The 22,559-nt window shown below is 40.3% G+C and overlaps 1 protein-coding gene and 1 non-coding gene across 3 annotated transcripts in view; both read right to left on the reverse strand.

Annotated features, from left to right (window-relative positions):
• Positions 1-11,445, reverse strand: part of dcaf10 (DDB1 and CUL4 associated factor 10) — a 17,862-nt gene extending 6,417 nt beyond the window's left edge. For both annotated transcript variants that reach the window (XM_045703806.2, XM_045703775.2), the window contains exons 1-5: positions 10,665-11,445; positions 10,222-10,335; positions 5,322-5,519; positions 4,686-4,888; positions 3,969-4,049 (exon numbers count right to left, since the gene is read on the reverse strand). In XM_045703806.2, coding sequence (XP_045559762.1) covers positions 3,969-4,049; positions 4,686-4,888; positions 5,322-5,519; positions 10,222-10,335; positions 10,665-11,146 — 1,078 coding nt within the window. In that variant the 5' untranslated portion in view covers positions 11,147-11,445. The remainder of the gene's footprint in view (positions 1-3,968; positions 4,050-4,685; positions 4,889-5,321; positions 5,520-10,221; positions 10,336-10,664) is intronic.
• Positions 9,861-9,933, reverse strand: trnaa-ugc (transfer RNA alanine (anticodon UGC)). Its single transcript has one exon. It is a non-coding gene; the product is annotated as a tRNA-Ala (tRNA).
• Positions 11,446-22,559: the final 11,114 nt, after the last annotated feature.

Here is a 22,559-nt window from a genome sequence, read left to right on the forward strand (position 1 = left end):
TGACCTCATAACCGTGTAGGTCTAACCCACAGCTATGGATGAAAATAACAGTCATAAACATAAAAAATAAAACAAAACACCCGTTCTATTCCATCTATTTCTATGGCAGCACACAGTCAGGAGGAGAAAATATGCGTAAAAAAAAAAAAAGTTATTACTGTGATCGCGGTCATTTGGCCAATTACAGTCATCCACAATTCCATGACCGTCAAGCACAGAGACAGTCAACACAGCACACAGACAGTCAACACACAGACAGTCAACACACATACAGTCAACACAGCACACTGACAGTCAACACAACACACAGACAGTCAACACAACACACAGACAGTCAACACAGCACACTGACAGTCAACACAGCACACAGACAGTCAACACAGCACACAGACAGTCAACACAGCACACAGACAGTCAACACAGCACACAGACAGTCAACACAGCACACAGACAGTCAACACAGCACACAGACAGTCAACACAGCACACAGACAGTCAACACACAGACAGTCAACACACAGACAGTCAACACACAGACAGTCAACACACAGACAGTCAACACAACACACAGACAGTCAACACAACACACAGACAGTCAACACAACACACAGACAGTCAACACAACACACAGACAGTCAACACAGACAGTCAACACAGACAGTCAACACAGACAGTCAACACAACACACTCAACACAACACACAGACAGTCAACACAACACACAGACAGTCAACACAGACAGTCAACACAACACACTCAACACAACACACAGACAGTCAACACAACACACAGACAGTCAACACAACACACAGACAGTCTGACCCCATTTAGTCGACTGGTAAATTGTTTGGTCGACAGGTTTCATTAGTCGAGCATTATGAAACATGTTCATGGTGCACAAGACAGAGGGTCTGATTGGCTCCTGCCTCAATGGGTGGGTCAATTACGGAGGCTGATTGGCTCCTGTCTCAATGGACTGATCCATTGCGGTGGCTGATTGGCTCCTGGATGGCACAGTCATCACTCTTAAGAAATGTGATACTGAAATTGTATATGGTTATATTACGTAAGAACAATGGTGCAACGCAAATAAATCTAATATTATTTAATAACAAATAACAAATTCTCCCGCGTTGGATACAGTCGCCGTCCGCGGTTCTGAAGCATAATTTTCAGCTTTTCTTTTGTTATGTGCACAGCAGCAAAGTTCACCAGCAGACTGGGATTGAGAACAATGCAGCGGAGGCAGCGGAGACGAGGAAACAGCCCTCGCCTAATTGTCAGAAAAATTTTTTTGGGAGAGAGGCAACCCCAATTTAATTAGGTCTATAATCAATAGCCTTACTGTTCAATGTGCCTGGCTTTATAAATCATCCATATATATATATATATCTCTATATCTATCTATATATAGCCTTTATTACAGCATAGCAAAGATTTTTAAAAACAGCCGGATCTGTGAAATTGCTTTATCCAACATTTTTGGCCGTTGCCTGAGGATTAGAGCTTCACGTAATCATTAGGCTATTAACCTAATACTCTATTTACATAATAACATTAACAAACACTCAAACAGGCAACAGAACTAAGATCCGTTTGTCTTTCTGTAGATGATAGATAGATAGATAGATAGATAGATAGATAGATAGATAGATAGATAGATAGATAGATAGATAGATAGATAGATAGATAGATAGATAGATAGATAGATAGATAGATAGATAGATAGATAGATAGATCTATCTATCTATCTATCTATCTATCTATCTATCTATAGATCTATAGATCTATCTATCTATCTATATCTACAGTGGGGAGAACAAGTATTTGATACACTGCCGATTTTGCAGGTTTTCCTACTTACAAAGCATGTAGAGGTCTGTCATTTTTATCATAGGTACACTTCAACTGTGAGAGACTGAATCTAAATAAAAAATCCAGAAAATCACATTGTGATGTTTAAGTAATTCAATTGCATTTTATTGCATGACATAAGTATTTGATCACCTACCAACCAGTAAGAATTCCGGCTCTCACAGACCTGTTAGTTTTTCTTTAAGAAGCCCTCCTGTTCTCCACTCATTACCTGTATTAACTGCACCTGTTTGAACTCGTTACCTGTATAAAAGACACCTGTCCACACACTCAATCAAACAGACTCCAACCTCTCCACAACGGCCAAGACCAGAGAGCTGTGTAAGGACATCAGGGATAAAATTGTAGACCTGCACAAGGCTGGAATGGGCTACAGGACAATAGGCAAGCAGCTTGGTGAGAAGGCAACAACTGTTGGCGCAATTATTAGAAAATGGAAGAAGTTCAAGATGACGGTCAATCACCCTCGGTCTGGGGCTCCATGCAAGATTTCACCTCGTGGGGCATCAATGATCATGAGGAAGGTGAGGGATCAGCCCAGAACTACACGGCAGGACCTGGTCAATGACCTGAAGAGAGCTGGGACCACAGTCTCAAAGAAAACCATTAGTAACACACTACGCCGTCATGGATTAAAATCCTGCAGCGCACGCAAGGTCCCCCTGCTCAAGCCAGCGCATGTCCAGGCCCGTCTGAAGTTTGCCAATTGACCATCTGGATGATCCAGAGGAGGAATGGGAGGAAGGTCATGTGGTCTGATGAGACAAAAATAGAGCTTTTTGGTCTAAACTCCACTCGCCGTGTTTGGAGGAAGAAGAAGGATGAGTACAACCCCAAGAACACCATCCCAACCGTGAAGCATGGAGGTGGAAACATCATTCTTTGGGGATGCTTTTCTGCAAAGGGGACAGGACGACTGCACCGTATTGAGGGGAGGATGGATGGGGCCATGTATCGCGAGATCTTGGCCAACAACCTCCTTCCCTCAGTAAGAGCATTGAAGATGGGTCGTGGCTGGGTCTTCCAGCATGACAACGACCCGACACACACAGCCAGAGCAACTAAGGAGTGGCTCCGTAAGAAGCATCTCAAGGTCCTGGAGTGGCCTAGCCAGTCTCCAGACCTGAACCCAATAGAACATCTTTGGAGGGAGTTGAAAGTCCGTATTGCCCAGCGACAGCCCCGAAACCTGAAGGATCTGGAGAAGGTCTGTATGGAGGAGAGGGCCAAAATCCCTGCTGCAGTGTGTGCAAACCTGGTCAAGAACTACAGGAAACGCATGATCTCTGTAATTGAAAACAAAGGTTTCTGTACCAAATATTAAGTTCTGCTTTTCTGATGTATCAAATACTTCTGTCATGCAATAAAATGCAATTTAATTACTTAAATCATAATGTGATTTTCTGGATTTTTGTTTTAGATTCCGTCTCTCACAGTTGAAGTGTACCTATGATAAAAATTACAGACCTCTACATGCTTTTGTAAGTAGGAAAACCTGCAAAATCGGCAGTGTATCAAATACTTGTTCTCCCCACTGTATATATAGATCTATATCTATATCTATATCTATATATATCTATATATCTATATATATATATCTATCTATATCTATATCTATATATATCTATATCTATATCTATATCTATATCTATATCTCTAGCCTGATGGCTATAATGTGTGAAAAAAAACCTTTTGTGCTTAAAAGGGTTCGCAAGCCAACAATTAAAAAAGAAAAAGCAGATAAATAAACGTAATAAAATAGAAATATCAACAGTTTATTATTGTGAGCCAAATCCCATCATCCCTGTCACACAGGCTTATTCATTGGTTTCAAGCACACCATTAATGTCAATGCCACATAAGAAGATATTAACAAAGTTTTCACCAAATATATTTTCCAAGTTCATAAGAAAACTATAAAATTCCTAAGAACATTTTGAGGAAATGCACTTACAAAAACTATCTTATGAACTTATTTTTCCCCCTCCTTAACTAACTTCTTACGTTTTTTTCCAAAGTAATGTTTTGTGAATCTAGCCCCTGTCTGAATGGTTGTTCTACAATAGACTCGTGTCCCAGCATGCCTCTAACTGACCTTCTCTGTGAGGGTGGATCTTGCTGGAGTCGTTACCCTGTCGAGGAGCTCCACTTGACCTCGATGCAGACGCTGAGCCATCTAGAGACAGATTCACAATAAATCACCTGAGCTGTGAGAGGTGATGATGAGGGGGGAGGGGGTCTCACCCAAGCTGAGGGGAGTGAGGATGGGATGGTGACAGGGGTCTCACCTGAGCTGAGTGAGGATGGGATGGGTGACAGGGGTCTCACCTGAGCTGAGGGGAGTGAGGATGGGATGGGTGACAGGGGTCTCACCTGAGCTGAGTGAGGATGGGATGGGTGACAGGGGTCTCACCTGAGCTGAGGGGAGTGAGGATGGGATGGTGACAGGGGTCTCACCTGAGCTGAGGGGAGTGAGGATGGGATGGTGACAGGGGTCTCACCTGAGCTGTGAGAGGTGATGATGAGGGGGGAGGGGGTCTCACCTGAGCTGAGGGGAGTGAGGATGGGATGGTGACAGGGGTCTCACCTGAGCTGTGAGAGGTGATGATGAGGGGGGAGGGGGTCTCACCTGAGCTGAGGGGAGTGAGGATGGGATGGTGACAGGGGTCTCACCTGAGCTGAGGGGAGTGAGGATGGGATGGGTGACGGGGGTCTCACCTGAGCTGAGGGGAGTGAGGATGGGATGGGTGACAGGGGTCTCACCTGAGCTGAGGGGAGTGAGGATAGGATGGTACAGTGACAGGGGTCTCACCTGGGCTGAGGGGAGTGCGTCTGGCCCGCAGCATACGATAGCTGCCCACCTCCAGAGACTGCGTGAGGTCCAGGTCATGAAGGATCAGCAGGTAGCCCGATGACGTCGAGATCAACATCTTGGAACAATCTGGGGTCAAACGCATTCTCATCAGGTAGCGCGTGTGGAAGAACTTCTTGTGGGGGCAGCCATCCTCTGTAAACCTACAGGTAGAGGAGAGAAGAAGAGTGAGGATCAGCCATCACCGATAACACAGAGATAACACTGGCCGATAACACTGGCCTATGGCCGATAACACTGGCCGATAACACTGGCCGATAACACTGGCCTATAGCCGATAACACTGGCCGATAACACTGGCCTATGGCCGATAACACTGGCCGATAACACTGGCCGATAACACTGGCCTATAGCCGATAACACTGGCCGATAACACTGAGCTGAACGAAGACAGAATACAATCTCAATGTGTTATTCTTAGTTTTTTTCTAAAACATAAACAGTGAATTTCAAAACATTATTATGAAAGTCAACTTACTTATTAAACATGCTGTAGTGGAAACTTGTATACGCATTGACACACACACACACACACACACACACACACACACACACACACACCCCCCCCCCCCCTACCTGTTGGTGTCCCAGGTGATGACGTTGCCGTCAAAGCCAGAGGTGACGAGGAGTCGCGTGTTGGTGTCATACTCGATGTTCTTGACCCAGCTGGCGTGACCGTGCAGAGAGCACACTTTAGAGTTGAGCTTCCTCAGGTCCCACAGAGCAATGGTGGTGTCGTCAGAACACGTGGCAAACAAACGGTTGTCCAGAAACCTTGGAAAAAGAGAAGAGCAAAACGTTACATTATAATAACAATAGCGTACGTAGGTGATTCCTTGCCTCCTAATTCCTTGACACCTTCTCAACCGTATTGGGAGGAGAAGGTCCAGGGTCCCTCTCCCCTCAGACCTTATCGTCTAATGTGTTTTTTGAAACAGACGCAAAGACAGAGGAATCAAGCTTGGATTCATTGAGATAGACATGTCGACCTAGCCATGAGACATGGTTGTGTAGAGAATCCGTGCTGCTAGGACAGTATTCAAGATAGAACTTCCAAAGGCGGAGGAGTTGCAATCTACTCCAGAGATAACTTGCAAAGTATGACAGAACTTTCCAGGTCTATTCCCAAACAGTTCAAGATATTAATTTTAAAAATTAATCTCTCCAGAAATAAGTCTCTCACTGTTGCCGCCTGTTATAGACCCCCCTCAGCTCCCAGCTGTGCCCTGGACATCATATGTGAATTGATTTCCCCCCATCTATCTTCAGAGTTCGTACTGTTAGGTTACCTAAACTGGGATATGCTTAACACCCCAGCCGTCCTACAATCTAAGCTTGATGCCCTCAATCTCAAACAAATTATCAAGGAACCCACCAGGTACAACCCTAAATCCGTAAACACGGGCACCCTCATAGATATTATCCTAACCAACTCGCCCTCCAAATACACCTCTGCTGTTTTCAATCAGGATCTCAGCAATCACTGCCTCATTGCCTGCATCCGTAATGGGTCCGCGGTCAAACGACCACCCCTCATCACTGTCAAACGCTCCCTAAAACACTTCTGCGAACAGGCCTTTCTAATCGACCTGGCCCGGGTATCCGGGAAGGATACCGACCTCATCCTGTCAGAAGAGGATGCCTGGTTATTCTTTAAAAGTGCTTTCCTCAACATCTTAAATAAGCATATCCCTTTCAAAAAATGTAGAACTCAGAACAGATATAGTCCTTGCTTCTCTCCAGACCTGACTGCCCTCGACCAGCACAAAAACATCCTGTGGCATTCTGCATTAGCATCGAATAGTCCCCGCGATATGCAACTTTTCAGGGAAGTTAGAAACCAATATACACAGGCAGTTAAGAAAGCAAAGGCTAGCTTTTTCAAACAGAAATTTGCATCCTGTAGCTCTAACTCCAAAAAGTTTGGGGACACTAAAGTCCATGGAGAATAAGAGCACCTCCTCCCAGCTGCCCACTGCACTGAGGCTAGGAAACACTGTCACCACCGATAAATCCAGTACTGAGAAAAAGAAATGTAAGTTGCTCTGGATAAGAGCGTCTGCTAAATGACTAAAAATGTAAAATGTAAATCCACGATAATCGAGATTTTCAATCAGCATCTCTCTACGGCTGGCCATGCTTTCCTCCTGGCTACCCCTACCCTGGTCAACAGCCCTGTGCTCCCCACAGCAACTCGCCCAAACCTCCCCCACTTCTCCTTCACCCAAATCCAGATAGCTGATGTTCTGAAAGAGCTGCAAAACCTGGACCCGTACAAATCAGCCGGGCTAGACAATCTGGACCCTCTCTTTCTAAAATTATCCACCGCCATTGTTGCAACCCCTATTACCAGTCTGTTCAACCTCTCTTTCGTATCGTCTGAGATTCCTAAAGATTGGAAAGCTGCCGCGGTCATCCCCCTCTTCAATGGGGGGGGGGGGGGGACACTCTAGACCCAAACTGTTACAGACCTACAGTGAGGGAAAAAAGTATTTGATCCCCTGCTGATTTTGTACATTTGCCCACTTATAAAGAAATGATCAGTCTATAATTTTAATAGTAGGTTTATTTGAACAGTGAGAGACAGAATAACAACAAAAAAATCTAGAAAAACGCATGTCAAAAATGTTATAAAATGATTTGCATTTTAATGAGGGAAATACCTAGGTGTCTGGTTAGACTGTAAACTCTCCTTCCAGACTCACATCAAACATATCCAATCCAAAATTAAATCTAGAATCGGCTTCCTTCACTCATGCTGCCAAACATACCCTCATAAAACTGACCATCCTACCGATCTTCGGCGATGTCATTTACAAAATAGCCTCCAACACTCTACTCAACAAATTGGATGCAGTCTATCACAGTGCCATCCGTTTTGTCACCAAAGCCCCATATACTACCCACCACTGCGACCTGTACGCTCTCGTTGGCTGGTCCTCGCTACATATTCATCGCCAAACCCACTGGCTCCAGGTCATCTATAAGTCTTTGCTAGGTAAAGCCCCACCTTATCTCAGCTCACTGGTCGCCATAGCAGCACCCACCCGTACCACGCGCTCCAGTAGGTATATTTCACTGGTCACTCCCAAAGCCAATTCTTCCTTTGGCCGCCCCTCCATCCAGTTCTCTGCTGCCAATGACTGGAACGAATTGCAAAAATCTCTGAAGCTGGAGACATATCTCCATCACTAACTTTAAGGACCAGCTGTCAAAGCAGCTAACCGATCGCTGCAGCTGTACACAGCCCATCTGTAAACAGCCCAACCAACTACCTACCTCATCCCCATATTGTTTTTATTTACTTTTTTTCTGCTCTTTTGCACACCAGTATTTCCATTTGCACATCATCATTTGCTCATTTATCCCTCCAGTGTTAATTTGCTAAATTGTAACTACTTCGTCACTATTGGCCTATTATTGCTTTACCTCCTTACTTCATTTGCACACACTGTATATAGACTTTTCTGTTGTGTTATTGACTGTACCTTTGTTTATTCCATTTGTAACTCTGTTGTTGTTTGTGTCGAACTTGCTTTGCTTTATCTTGTAAATGAGAACTTGTTCTCAACTGGCCTACCTGGTTAAATAAAAGGTGAAATAAAAAAATATATAATTTTTTAAAACCTAGGATGCCATAGCAGTCTAGATATAGCCATGTATCAGAGTTGGAGCAGACCTAGGGAGAGTACTTACAGGACAAACAGCATTGACAAACAGCATTGACAGACAGACAGCCAGACAGCCAGACAGCCAGCCAGCCAGCCATGAGGATGCTAGGGAACAGGTAGCAGTATCTCTGGTCCAGGGAGTTTGTGTGTCCTGACTAAGGCTCAGCATCAGCTAGTCACATGGAAAAGCCCTGGACCAGAGATAGGGAACATCCAGCTAGCATACCTGATGATACAGACAGACAGGAGAGAGCAGGAGAACTATTACAAACCTTTCCTTGGGGACCCACATTCAATTCACAATTGTTTTGTAGCCTTGAACTAGTAGACAAGGGCTGGATAACTAGTAGACAAGGGCTGGATAACTAGTAGACAAGGGCTGGATAACTAGTAGACAAGGGCTGGATAACTAGTAGACAAGGGCTGGATAACTAGTAGACAAGGGCTGGCTAACTAGTAGACAAGGGCTGGCTAACTAGTAGACAAGGGCTGGCTAACTAGTAGACAAGGGCTGGCTAACTAGTAGACAAGGGCTGGCTAACTAGTAGACAAGTTGAATGTGGTGTGATAACTCTGGAAGAGATAAAATACAGAGAACACCTGGGTGAACCTGAGGAGAGGTTAGAGAAAGGCTGGGACAGAGAACACCTGGGTGTACCTGAGGAGAGGTTAGAGAAAGGCTGGGACAGAGAACACCTGGGTGTACCTGAGGAGAGGGTTAGAGAAAGGCTGGGACAGAGAACACCTGGGTGTACCTGAGGAGAGGGATAGAGAAAGGCTGGGACAGAGAACACCTGGGTGTACCTGAGGAGAGGGATAGAGAAAGGCTGGGACAGAGAACACCTGGGTGTACCTGAGGAGAGGGTTAGAGAAAGGCTGGGACAGAGAACACCTGGGTGTACCTGAGGAGAGGGATAGAGAAAGGCTGGGACAGAGAACACCTGGGTGTACCTGAGGAGAGGGATAGAGAAAGGCTGGGACAGAGAACACCTGGGTGAACCTGAGGAGAGGGTTAGAGAAAGGCTGGGACAGAGAACACCTGGGTGTACCTGAGGAGAGGGTTAGAGAAAGGCTGGGACAGAGAACACCTGGGTGTACCTGAGGAGAGGTTAGAGAAAGGCTGGGACAGAGAACACCTGGGTGTACCTGAGGAGAGGGTTAGAGAAAGGCTGGGACAGAGAACACCTGGGTGTACCTGAGGAGAGGTTAGAGAAAGGCTGGGACAGAGCCTGGCCCAGTATCTGGGCGTTAGAGATGTCGTCGATGAGTATGAGGTGCCTCTCCTTTAAGGCCCATGAAACTCCCATTAGACAACTCTACAAGTGTTATAATGTCAAAGATGTCTGACGTCTGACTGATTTTACATTTTTGTCATTTAGCAGCAGCTCTTATCCAGAGCGACTTACAGTAGAGTGCATAGATTTTATTACATTTTTAAATACTGGCCCCCCCGTGGGAATCGAACCCACAACCCTGGCGTTGCAAACACCATGCTCTACCAACTGAGCTACAGGGGGACTGCTGTTGTGCTGAATAGGCACATTTTTGTATGGATGTACATTTTTTTTTACTTAGCAATTCTTTGGCAGTACATGTCAGCCATAAATGATCATAGTTGCTCAGGGAAACTGAACATTTGGTAAATACCTAACATATTTTGACATAAAGCGTGCGAAGCTGTCTTAATGGGAGTTTAAATGTGATCTTCTCAGGGTGTTTGAGAGGAGACAGGTCATACTCATCGTGGACGTCTCTAAAACGCCCAGATAACGGGGAACAGAATACGCAGTTGTCATCTACGGTACCTGATGTTATTGACACAGTCTTCGTGGGCCTCCACCAGGGTCTTGATGTGTTTGGAAGAGATGGGATCGAACAGCAGAACTTCTGTCTGCTCACAAGCCACAGTCAGGACAGACCTGGGGAGGGATGGGATATAAGCTCACAACAACAACAGGCCAACTCTGTATTATGTTTCAGTGTGTGTGTGTGTGTGTGTGTGGACCCCAAGGAAGAGTAGCTGCTGCTTTTGCTAATGGGAATCCTAATAAAATACCAAAATACCTCGCCTAGATCAACTTGTGTAATGTAAAAAGTTTGTCTTATAGATTGTGACTACTTATCATACGACTTAACTAACTTTCCTATTACCATCTTGCATAAATATGGATAAAACTTCAGGCTAAAACATTTTGTTTGTTTTGTTTGTTGACAAAACACGTTAACATCCATTTCATCCTGTTCTTACCCGTCGGGGGAATATTCCAAATTAAATACTGCGCCATGAGTTTGGGTACTGAGGTTGACCGAGTCTGCAGCCGGACTCATGGAAGAATACAAATTCGTCATTGTCCTAAAGTTATCCCTGGACGGATCCACGAACAGCCCTCTCCTTATAGTCCTGCTCTGTAGCATGGAGAACAGACTGTTGGAGTTACTCTCCACCGAACCAGAACCAGGACCAGTCGTAGTGGTACTCCCTTGACCCGAGGACACTTGTACATTCGGTTGACACCGGGGATTGTCCTCTACGGTTATAAAATCCGCCCTGGAGCTTCTCGGGTTAGTCTCCTCTCGGCTGCTCTGCGGAGGACAAGCCGGTGTCTTGCTTTCATCGGAGGAATCATCTGTCTCAGGGTCCTGGTCTTGGTCCGACACCCTGGTGGTGTTGTTAGACCCGTCCTGCGACTCATCCGGGTCCACGCTGTCGCCCTGCTGCTCCGAGCTCATGGTGGCTGTTCGGGTTAACCGACAACCGGGGTGCCCTGTACAGGCCCGTTGTTTCACAGATAAGTGTCTCGGTTCAACAACCAATTGTGTAATTATTGTATCCCGAATACACCTACCTCTCTACTCCGTTAATACAATCCCGCACCCCACCTTCCCTCCCCCCACACCAACAAAAATATAAATAAACCGGGAGTGGAATTTCCACGAAACTAGACAGAGACGGAATTACTACAAAAAAACACCTGGAGCAAAATAAACCAAGTGTTGTGACGGAGTTCAGCTTCCTTCTTCTTCTTCCGTGTCACTTCAGCGGTCCAAACGAACATCATAACTGTGGTACCGCCACCTGGTGGATATAAATTATACTTTCATTTCAGAAAACACTTCCGTGTGCAAAAATCTAAATCATATTTCATTTGTCACAAGCACCGAATATAACGGGTGTAGACTTAACCGAGTTATTCCCAACGATGCAAAATAGAAAGGAACATTTTACAAATAAAAAAAAAGTAACACAAGAATTGAGCTTTATACAAGATCAATACTGGTACCAGATCAAATGGTTTATTTATATATTTATTTTAACCTTTATTTAACTAGGCAAGTCAGTTAAAAACGAATTCTTATTTACAATGACGGCTTACCAATATGCAGAGGTACGAGATATTTGAGGTAGATATGAACATGAAGGCTTTGTAAAGTGACTAGGCATCAGGATAGATCATTAATAAGAGTAAAATTAATAACATGATGAGTATAAAAGTGTGTGTCTGTGTGTGTCTGTGTGTGTGTGTGTATTTATGTAGTGTATGTGAATGTGTGTGGGTTTTGTGTGAGAGTGTCTATAGTGTGTCTATAGTGTGTCTATAGTGTCTATAGTGTGTCTATAGTGTGTATATAGTGTGTCTATAGTGTCTATAGTGTGTCTATAGTGTGTCTATAGTGTGTCTATAGTGTCTATAGTGTGTCTATAGTGTGTCTATAGTGTGTCTATAGTGTGTCTATAGTGTGTCTATAGTGTCTATAGTGTCTATAGTGTGTCTATAGTGTAAATAGTGTCTATATAGTGTGTCTATAGTGTGTCTATAGTGTGTCTATAGTGTCTATAGTGTGTCTATAGTGTGTATATAGTGTGTCTATAGTGTCTATAGTGTGTATATAGTGTCTATAGTGTGTATATAGTGTCTATAGTGTCTATAGTGTGTCTATAGTGTGTCTATAGTGTGTCTATAGTGTGTCTATAGTGTCTATAGTGTCTATAGTGTGTATATAGTGTGTCTATAGTGTCTATAGTGTGTCAATAGTGTCTATAGTGTGTCTATAGTGTCTATAGTGTCTATAGTGTGTATATAGTGTGTCTATAGTGTCTATAGTGTGTATATAGTGTGTCTATAGTGTCTATAGTGTGTCTATAGTGTCTATAGTGTGTATATAGTGTGTCTATAGTGTCTATAGTGTGTCTATAGTGTCTATAGTGTGTCTATAGTGTCTATAGTGTGTCTATAGTGTCTATAGTGTGTATATAGTGTGTCTATAGTGTCTATAGTGTGTCTATAGTGTCTATAGTGTGTATATAGTGTCTATAGTGTGTATATAGTGTCTATAGTGTCTATAGTGTGTCTATAGTGTGTCTATAGTGTGTCTATAGTGTCTATAGTGTCTATAGTGTGTATATAGTGTGTCTATAGTGTCTATAGTGTGTCAATAGTGTCTATAGTGTGTCTATAGTGTCTATAGTGTCTATAGTGTGTATATAGTGTGTCTATAGTGTCTATAGTGTGTATATAGTGTGTCTATAGTGTCTATAGTGTGTCTATAGTGTCTATAGTGTGTATATAGTGTGTCTATAGTGTCTATAGTGTGTCTATAGTGTCTATAGTGTGTCTATAGTGTGTCTATAGTGTCTATAATGTGTCTATAGTGTCTATAGTGTCTATAGTGTGTCTATAGTGTCTATAGTGTGTCTATAGTGTCTATAGTGTGTCTATAGTGTCTATAGTGTGTCTATAGTGTGTCTATAGTGTCTATAGTGTCTATAGTGTGTCTATAGTGTGTCTATAGTGTCTATAGTGTGTCTATAGTGTCTATAGTGTCTATAGTGTGTCTATAGTGTCTATAGTGTCTATAGTGTATATAGTGTGTCTATAGTGTCTATAGTGTGTCTATAGTGTGTCTATAGTGTGTCTATAGTGTCTATAGTGTCTATAGTGCGTCTATAGTGTGTCTATAGTGTCTATAGTGTGTCTATAGTGAATATAGTGTGTCTATAGTGTGTCTATAGTGTCTATAGTGTGTCTATAGTGTGTCTATAGTGTGTCTATAGTGTCTATAGTGTGTCTATAGTGTCTATAGTGTGTCTATAGTGTCTATAGTGTGTATATAGTGTTTATAGTGTGTCAATAGTGTCTATAGTGTCTATAGTGTCTATAGTGTCTATAGTGTGTATATAGTGTGTCTATAGTGTCTATAGTGTGTCTATAGTGTGTCTATAGTGTCTATAGTGTGTCTATAGTGTGTCTATAGTGTGTATATAGTGTCTATAGTGTGTCAATAGTGTATATAGTGTGTCTATAGTGTCTAGAGTGTCTATAGTGTCTATAGTGTGTCAATTGTGTCTATAGTGTGTCAATAGTGTCTATAGTGTCTATAGTGTCTATAGTGTCTATAGTGTCTATAGTGTGTATAGTGTGTATATAGTGTATCTATAGTGTCTATAGTGTGTCTATAGTGTGTCTATAGTGTCTATAGTGTCTATAGTGTCTATAGTGTGTCTATAGTGTCTATAGTGTGTCAATAGTGTCTATAGTGTGTCTATAGTGTCTATAGTGTGTATATAGTGTGTCTATAGTGTCTGTAGTGTGTATATAGTGTGTCTATAGTGTCTATAGTGTGTCTATAGTGTATATAGTGTGTCTATAGTGTCTATAGTGTGTCTATAGTGTCTATAGTGTGTATATAGTGTGTCTATAGTGTCTATATAGTGTGTCTATAGTGTCTATAGTGTGTATATAGTGTGTCTATAGTGTGTATATAGTGTGTCTATAGTGTCTATAGTGTGTCTATAGTGTCTATAGTGGGTATATAGTGTGTCTATAGTGTCTATAGTGTGTATATAGTGTGTCTATAGCGTCTATAGTGTGTCTATAGTGTGTCTATAGTGTGTATATAGTGTGTATATAGTGTGTCTATAGTGTCTATAGTGTCTATAGTGTCTATAGTGTGTCTATAGTGTGTCTATAGTGTGTCTATAGTGTCTATAGTGTGTCTATAGTGTGTCTATAGTGTCTATAGTGTGTCTATAGTGTCTATAGTGTGTCTATAGTGTGTATATAGTGTGTATATAGTGTGTCTATAGTGTGTCTATAGTGTGTATAGTGTGTCTATAGTGTGTATATAGTGTGTATATAGTGTGTATATAGTGTGTCTATAGTGTCTATAGTGTGTATATAGTGTGTATATAGTGTCTATTGTGTGTATAGTGTGTATAGTGTCTATAGTGTCTATAGTGTGTCTATAGTGTCTATAGTGTGTATATAGTGTGTCTATAGTGTGTCTATAGTGTGTATATAGTGTGTATATATATTCCGCTACAAGACCATGGTGCTTGCCTACGGAGCTGTGAGGGGAACGGCACCTCCATACCTTCAGGCTCTGATCAGGCCCTACACCCAAACAAGGGCACTGCGTTCATCCACCACTGGCCTGCTGGCCCCCCTACCTCTGAGGAAGCACAGTTCCCGCTCAGCCCAGTCAAAACTGTTCGCTGCTCTGGCACCCCAATGGTGGAACAAGCTCCCTCACGACGCCAGGACAGCGGAGTCAATCACCACCTTCCGGAGACACCTGAAACCCCACCTCTTTAAGGAATACCTAGGATAGGATAAAGTAATCCTTCTAACCCCCCCCCCCCCCTTAAAAGATTTAGATGCACTATTGTAAAGTGGTTGTTCCACTGGATATCATAAGGTGAATGCACCATTTTGTAAGTCGCTCTGGATAAGAGCGTCTGCTAAATGACTTAAATGTAAATGTAATGTAAATGTAAATGTATATAGTGTCTATAGTGTCTATAGTGTCTATAGTGTCTATAGTGTGTATAGTGTGTCTATAGTGTGTCTATAGTGTCTATAGTGTCTATAGTGTCTATAGTGTGTCAATAGTGTCTATAGTGTCTATAGTGTCTATAGTGTGTCAATAGTGTCAATAGTGTCTATAGTGTCTATAGTGTGTATAGTGTGTCTATAGTGTGTCTATAGTGTCTATAGTGTCTATAGTGTCTATAGTGTGTCTATAGTGTGTCTATAGTGTGTATATAGTGTGTCTATAGTGTCTATAGTGTGTCTATAGTGTATCTATAGTGTGTCTATAGTGTCTATAGTGTCTATAGTGTGTATATAGTGTGTCTATAGTGTCTATAGTGTGTCAATAGTGTCTATAGTGTGTCTATAGTGTCTATAGTGTCTATAGTGTGTATATAGTGTGTCTTTAGTGTCTATAGTGTGTATATAGTGTGTCTATAGTGTCTATAGTGTGTCTATAGTGTGTCTATAGTGTCTATAGTGTCTATAGTGTGTCTATAGTGTGTCTATAGTGTCTATAGTGTGTCTATAGTGTCTATAGTGTCTATAGTGTGTCTATAGTGTCTATAGTGTCTAGAGTGTATATAGTGTGTCTATAGTATGTCTATAGTGTCTATAGTGTGTCTATAGTGTGTCTATAGTGTCTATAGTGTCTATAGTGTGTCTATAGTGTGTCTATAGTGTCTATAGTGTGTCTATAGTGTGTCTATAGTGTGTCTATAGTGTGTCTATAGTGTGTCTATAGTGTGTCAATAGTGTCTATAGTGTCTATAGTGTCTATAGTGTAAATAGTGTGTATATAGTGTGTCTATAGTGTCTATAGTGTGTCTATAGTGTGTCTATAGTGTGTATATAGTGTCTATAGTGTGTCAATAGTGTCTATAGTGTGTCTATAGTGTGTCTATAGTGTGTCTATAGTGTCTATAGTGTGTCTATAGTGTGTCTATAGTGTGTATATAGTGTCTATAGTGTGTCAATAGTGTATATAGTGTGTCTATAGTGTCTAGAGTGTCTATAGTGTCTATAGTGTGTCAATTGTGTCTATAGTGTGTCAATAGTGTCTATAGTGTTTCTATAGTGTCTATAGTGTCTATAGTGTCTATAGTGTGTATAGTGTGTGTATATAGTGTATCTATAGTGTCTATAGTGTGTCTATAGTGTGTCTATAGTGTGTCTATAGTGTCTATAGTGTCTATAGTGGCTATAGTGTGTATATAGTGTGTCTATAGTGTCTATAGTGTGTCAATAGTGTCTATAGTGTGTCTATAGTGTCTATAGTGTGTATATAGTGTGTCTATAGTGTCTTTAGTGTGTATATAGTGTGTCTATAGTGTCTATAGTGTGTCTATAGTGTGTCTATAGTGTCTATAGTGTGTCTATAGTGTCTATAGTGTGTATATAGTGTGTCTATAGTGTCTATATAGTGTGTCTATAGTGTCTATAGTGTGTATATAGTGTGTCTATAGTGTGTATATAGTGTGTCTATAGTGTCTATAGTGTGTCTATAGTGTCTATAGTGGGTATATAGTGTGTCTATAGTGTCTATAGTGTGTATATAGTGTGTCTATAGTGTGTCTATAGTGTGTCTATAGTGTCTATAGTGTGTCAATAGTGTCAATAGTGTCTATAGTGTCTATAGTGTCTATAGTGTCTATAGTGTGTATAGTGTGTCTATAGTGTCTATAGTGTCTATAGTGTCTATAGTGTCTATAGTGTGTCTATAGTGTGTCTATAGTGTGTCTATAGTTTCTATAGTGTGTCTATAGTGTATCTATAGTGTGTCTATAGTGTCTATAGTGTCTATAGTGTGTATATAGTGTGTCTATAGTGTCTATAGTGTGCCAATAGTGTCTATAGTGTGTCTATAGTGTCTATAGTGTCTATAGTGTGTATATAGTGTGTCTATAGTGTATATAGTGTGTATATAGTGTGTCTATAGTGTCTATAGTGTGTCTATAGTGTGTCTATAGTGTGTCTATAGTGTGTCTATAGTGTCTATAGTGTGTCTATAGTGTCTATAGTGTCTATAATGTGTCTATAGTGTCTATAGTGTCTATAGTGTGTCTATAGTGTCTATAGTGTGTCTATAGTGTCTATAGTGTGTCTATAGTGTGTCTATAGTGTCTATAGTGTATATAGTGTGTCTATAGTGTGTCTATAGTGTCTATAGTGTCTATAGTGTGTCTATAGTGTCTATAGTGTCTATAGTGTATATAGTGTGTCTATAGTATGTCTATAGTGTCTATAGTGTGTCTATAGTGTGTCTATAGTGTGTCTATAGTGTGTCTATAGTGTGTCTATAGTGTGTCTATAGTGTGTCTATAGTGTCTATAGTGTCTATAGTGTGTCTATAGTGTGTCTATAGTGTGTCTATAGTGTCTATAGTGTGTATATAGTGTTTATAGTGTGTCAATAGTGTCTATAGTGTCTATAGTGTCTATAGTGTCTATAGTGTGTATATAGTGTGTCTATAGTGTCTATAGTGTGTCTATAGTGTGTCTATAGTGTGTATATAGTGTCTATAGTGTGTCAATAGTGTATATAGTGTGTCTATAGTGTCTATAGTGTCTATAGTGTGTCTATAGTGTCTATAGTGTGTCTATAGTGTGTCTATAGTGTGTATATAGTGTCTATAGTGTGCCAATAGTGTATATAGTGTGTCTATAGTGTCTAGAGTGTCTATAGTGTCTATAGTGTGTCAATTGTGTCTATAGTGTGTCAATAGTGTCTATAGTGTGTCTATAGTGTCTATAGTGTCTATAGTGTCTATAGTGTCTATAGTGTGTATAGTGTGTGTATAGTGTATCTATAGTGTCTATAGTGTGTCTATAGTGTGTCTATAGTGTGTCTATAGTGTCTATAGTGTCTATAGTGTCTATAGTGTGTATATAGTGTCTATAGTGTGTCTATAGTGTCTATAGTGTGTATATAGTGTGTCTATAGTGTCTATAGTGTGTATATAGTGTGTCTATAGTGTCTATAGTGTGTCTATAGTGTATATAGTGTGTCTATAGTGTCTATAGTGTGTCTATAGTGTCTATAGTGTGTATATAGTGTGTCTATAGTGTCTATATAGTGTGTCTATAGTGTCTATAGTGTGTATATTGTGTGTCTATAGTGTGTATATAGTGTGTCTATAGTGTCTATAGTGTGTCTATAGTGTCTATAGTGGGTATATAGTGTGTCTATAGTGTCTATAGTGTGTATATAGTGTGTCTATAGCGTCTATAGTGTGTCTATAGTGTGTCTATAGTGTGTCTATAGTGTGTCTATAGTGTCTATATAGTGTCTATAGTGTGTATATAGTGTGTCTATAGTGTGTATATAGTGTGTCTATAGTGTCTATAGTGTGTCTATAGTGTGTCTATAGTGTGTCTATAGTGTGTCTATAGTGTCTATAGTGTGTCTATAGTGTCTATAGGGTGTCTATAGTGTCTATAGTGTGTCTATAGTGTGTATATAGTGTGTCTATAGTGTGTCTATAGTGTGTATAGTGTGTCTATAGTGTGTATATAGTGTGTCTATAGTGTGTCTATAGTGTGTATATAGTGTGTATATAGTGTGTCTATAGTGTCTATAGTGTCTATAGTGTGTATATAGTGTGTATATAGTGTCTATTGTGTGTATAGTGTGTATAGTGTCTATAGTGTCTATAGTGTGTCTATAGTGTCTATAGTGTGTCTATAGTGTGTCTATAGTGTGTCTATAGTGTGTATATAGTGTGTCTATAGTGTCTATAGTGTCTATAGTGTGTATTTAGTGTGTATAGTGTCTATAGTGTCTATAGTGTGTATAGTGTGTATATAGTGTCTATAGTGTCTATAGTGTGTATAGTGTGTATATAGTGTCTATAGTGTGTCTATAGTGTCTATAGTGTGTCTATAGTGTCTATAGTGTGTCTATAGTGTGTCTATAGTGTGTCTATAGTGTGTATATAGTGTGTCTATAGTGTCTATAGTGTCTATAGTGTGTATTTAGTGTGTATAGTGTCTATAGTGTCTATAATGTCTATAGTGTGTATAGTGTGTGTATAGTGTCTATAGTGTCTATAGTGTGTATAGTGTGTATATAGTGTCTATAGTGTCTATAGTGTGTATAGTGTGTATATAGTGTCTATAGTGTGTATATAGTGTGTCTATAGTGTGTCTATAGTGTGTCTATAGTGTGTCTATAGTGTGTCTATAGTGTGTCTATAGTGTCTATAGTGTCTATAGTGTGTATATAGTGTGTCTATAGTGTCTATAGTGTGTCAATAGTGTCTATAGTGTGTCTATAGTGTCTATAGTGTCTATAGTGTGTATATAGTGTGTCTATAGTGTCTATAGTGTGTCTATAGTGTCTATAGTGTGTATATAGTGTGTCTATAGTGTCTATAGTGTGTCTATAGTGTCTATAGTGTGTCTATAGTGTCTATAGTGTGTCTATAGTGTCTATAGTGTGTCTATAGTGTCTATAGTGTGTATATAGTGTGTCTATAGTGTCTATAGTGTGTCTATAGTGTCTATAGTGTGTATATAGTGTCTATAGTGTGTATATAGTGTCTATAGTGTCTATAGTGTGTCTATAGTGTGTCTATAGTGTGTCTATAGTGTCTATAGTGTCTATAGTGTGTATATAGTGTGTCTATAGTGTCTATAGTGTGTCAATAGTGTCTATAGTGTGTCTATAGTGTCTATAGTGTCTATAGTGTGTATATAGTGTGTCTATAGTGTCTATAGTGTGTATATAGTGTGTCTATAGTGTCTATAGTGTGTCTATAGTGTCTATAGTGTGTATATAGTGTGTCTATAGTGTCTATAGTGTGTCTATAGTGTCTATAGTGTGTCTATAGTGTGTCTATAGTGTCTATAATGTGTCTATAGTGTCTATAGTGTCTATAGTGTGTCTATAGTGTCTATAGTGTGTCTATAGTGTCTATAGTGTGTCTATAGTGTCTATAGTGTGTCTATAGTGTGTCTATAGTGTCTATAGTGTCTATAGTGTGTCTATAGTGTGTCTATAGTGTCTATAGTGTGTCTATAGTGTCTATAGTGTCTATAGTGTGTCTATAGTGTCTATAGTGTCTATAGTGTATATAGTGTGTCTATAGTGTCTATAGTGTGTCTATAGTGTGTCTATAGTGTGTCTATAGTGTCTATAGTGTCTATAGTGCGTCTATAGTGTGTCTATAGTGTCTATAGTGTGTCTATAGTGAATATAGTGTGTCTATAGTGTGTCTATAGTGTCTATAGTGTGTCTATAGTGTGTCTATAGTGTGTCTATAGTGTCTATAGTGTGTCTATAGTGTCTATAGTGTCTATAGTGTGTCTATAGTGTCTATAGTGTGTATATAGTGTTTATAGTGTGTCAATAGTGTCTATAGTGTCTATAGTGTCTATAGTGTCTATAGTGTGTATATAGTGTGTCTATAGTGTCTATAGTGTGTCTATAGTGTGTCTATAGTGTCTATAGTGTGTCTATAGTGTGTCTATAGTGTGTATATAGTGTCTATAGTGTGTCAATAGTGTATATAGTGTGTCTATAGTGTCTAGAGTGTCTATAGTGTCTATAGTGTGTCAATTGTGTCTATAGTGTGTCAATAGTGTCTATAGTGTCTATAGTGTCTATAGTGTCTATAGTGTCTATAGTGTGTATAGTGTGTATATAGTGTATCTATAGTGTCTATAGTGTGTCTATAGTGTGTCTATAGTGTCTATAGTGTCTATAGTGTCTATAGTGTGTCTATAGTGTCTATAGTGTGTCAATAGTGTCTATAGTGTGTCTATAGTGTCTATAGTGTGTATATAGTGTGTCTATAGTGTCTATAGTGTGTATATAGTGTGTCTATAGTGTCTATAGTGTGTCTATAGTGTATATAGTGTGTCTATAGTGTCTATAGTGTGTCTATAGTGTCTATAGTGTGTATATAGTGTGTCTATAGTGTCTATATAGTGTGTCTATAGTGTCTATAGTGTGTATATAGTGTGTCTATAGTGTGTATATAGTGTGTCTATAGTGTCTATAGTGTGTCTATAGTGTCTATAGTGGGTATATAGTGTGTCTATAGTGTCTATAGTGTGTATATAGTGTGTCTATAGCGTCTATAGTGTGTCTATAGTGTGTCTATAGTGTGTATATAGTGTGTATATAGTGTGTCTATAGTGTCTATAGTGTCTATAGTGTCTATAGTGTGTCTATAGTGTGTCTATAGTGTGTCTATAGTGTCTATAGTGTGTCTATAGTGTGTCTATAGTGTCTATAGTGTGTCTATAGTGTCTATAGTGTGTCTATAGTGTGTATATAGTGTGTATATAGTGTGTCTATAGTGTGTCTATAGTGTGTATAGTGTGTCTATAGTGTGTATATAGTGTGTATATAGTGTGTATATAGTGTGTCTATAGTGTCTATAGTGTGTATATAGTGTGTATATAGTGTCTATTGTGTGTATAGTGTGTATAGTGGCTATAGTGTCTATAGTGTGTCTATAGTGTCTATAGTGTGTATATAGTGTGTCTATAGTGTGTCTATAGTGTGTATATAGTGTGTATATATATTCCGCTACAAGACCATGGTGCTTGCCTACGGAGCTGTGAGGGGAACGGCACCTCCATACCTTCAGGCTCTGATCAGGCCCTACACCCAAACAAGGGCACTGCGTTCATCCACCACTGGCCTGCTGGCCCCCCTACCTCTGAGGAAGCACAGTTCCCGCTCAGCCCTGTCAAAACTGTTCGCTGCTCTGGCACCCCACTGGTGGAACAAGCTCCCTCACGACGCCAGGACAGCGGAGTCAATCACCACCTTCCGGAGACACCTGAAACCCCACCTCTTTAAGGAATACCTAGGATAGGATAAAGTAATCCTTCTAACCCCCCCCCCCCCTTAAAAGATTTAGATGCACTATTGTAAAGTGGTTGTTCCACTGGATATCATAAGGTGAATGCACCATTTTGTAAGTCGCTCTGGATAAGAGCGTCTGCTAAATGACTTAAATGTAAATGTAATGTAAATGTAAATGTATATAGTGTCTATAGTGTCTATAGTGTCTATAGTGTCTATAGTGTGTATAGTGTGTCTATAGTGTGTCTATAGTGTCTATAGTGTCTATAGTGTCTATAGTGTGTCAAAAGTGTCTATAGTGTCTATAGTGTCTATAGTGTGTCAATAGTGTCAATAGTGTCTATAGTGTCTATAGTGTGTATAGTGTGTCTATAGTGTGTCTATAGTGTCTATAGTGTCTATAGTGTCTATAGTGTGTCTATAGTGTGTCTATAGTGTGTATATAGTGTGTCTATAGTGTCTATAGTGTGTCTATAGTGTATCTATAGTGTGTCTATAGTGTCTATAGTGTCTAT

This window comes from Salmo salar, chromosome 01, assembly GCF_965601325.2.
Source record: "Salmo salar chromosome 01, fSalSal1, whole genome shotgun sequence".
Lineage (NCBI taxonomy): Eukaryota > Metazoa > Chordata > Actinopteri > Salmoniformes > Salmonidae > Salmo > Salmo salar.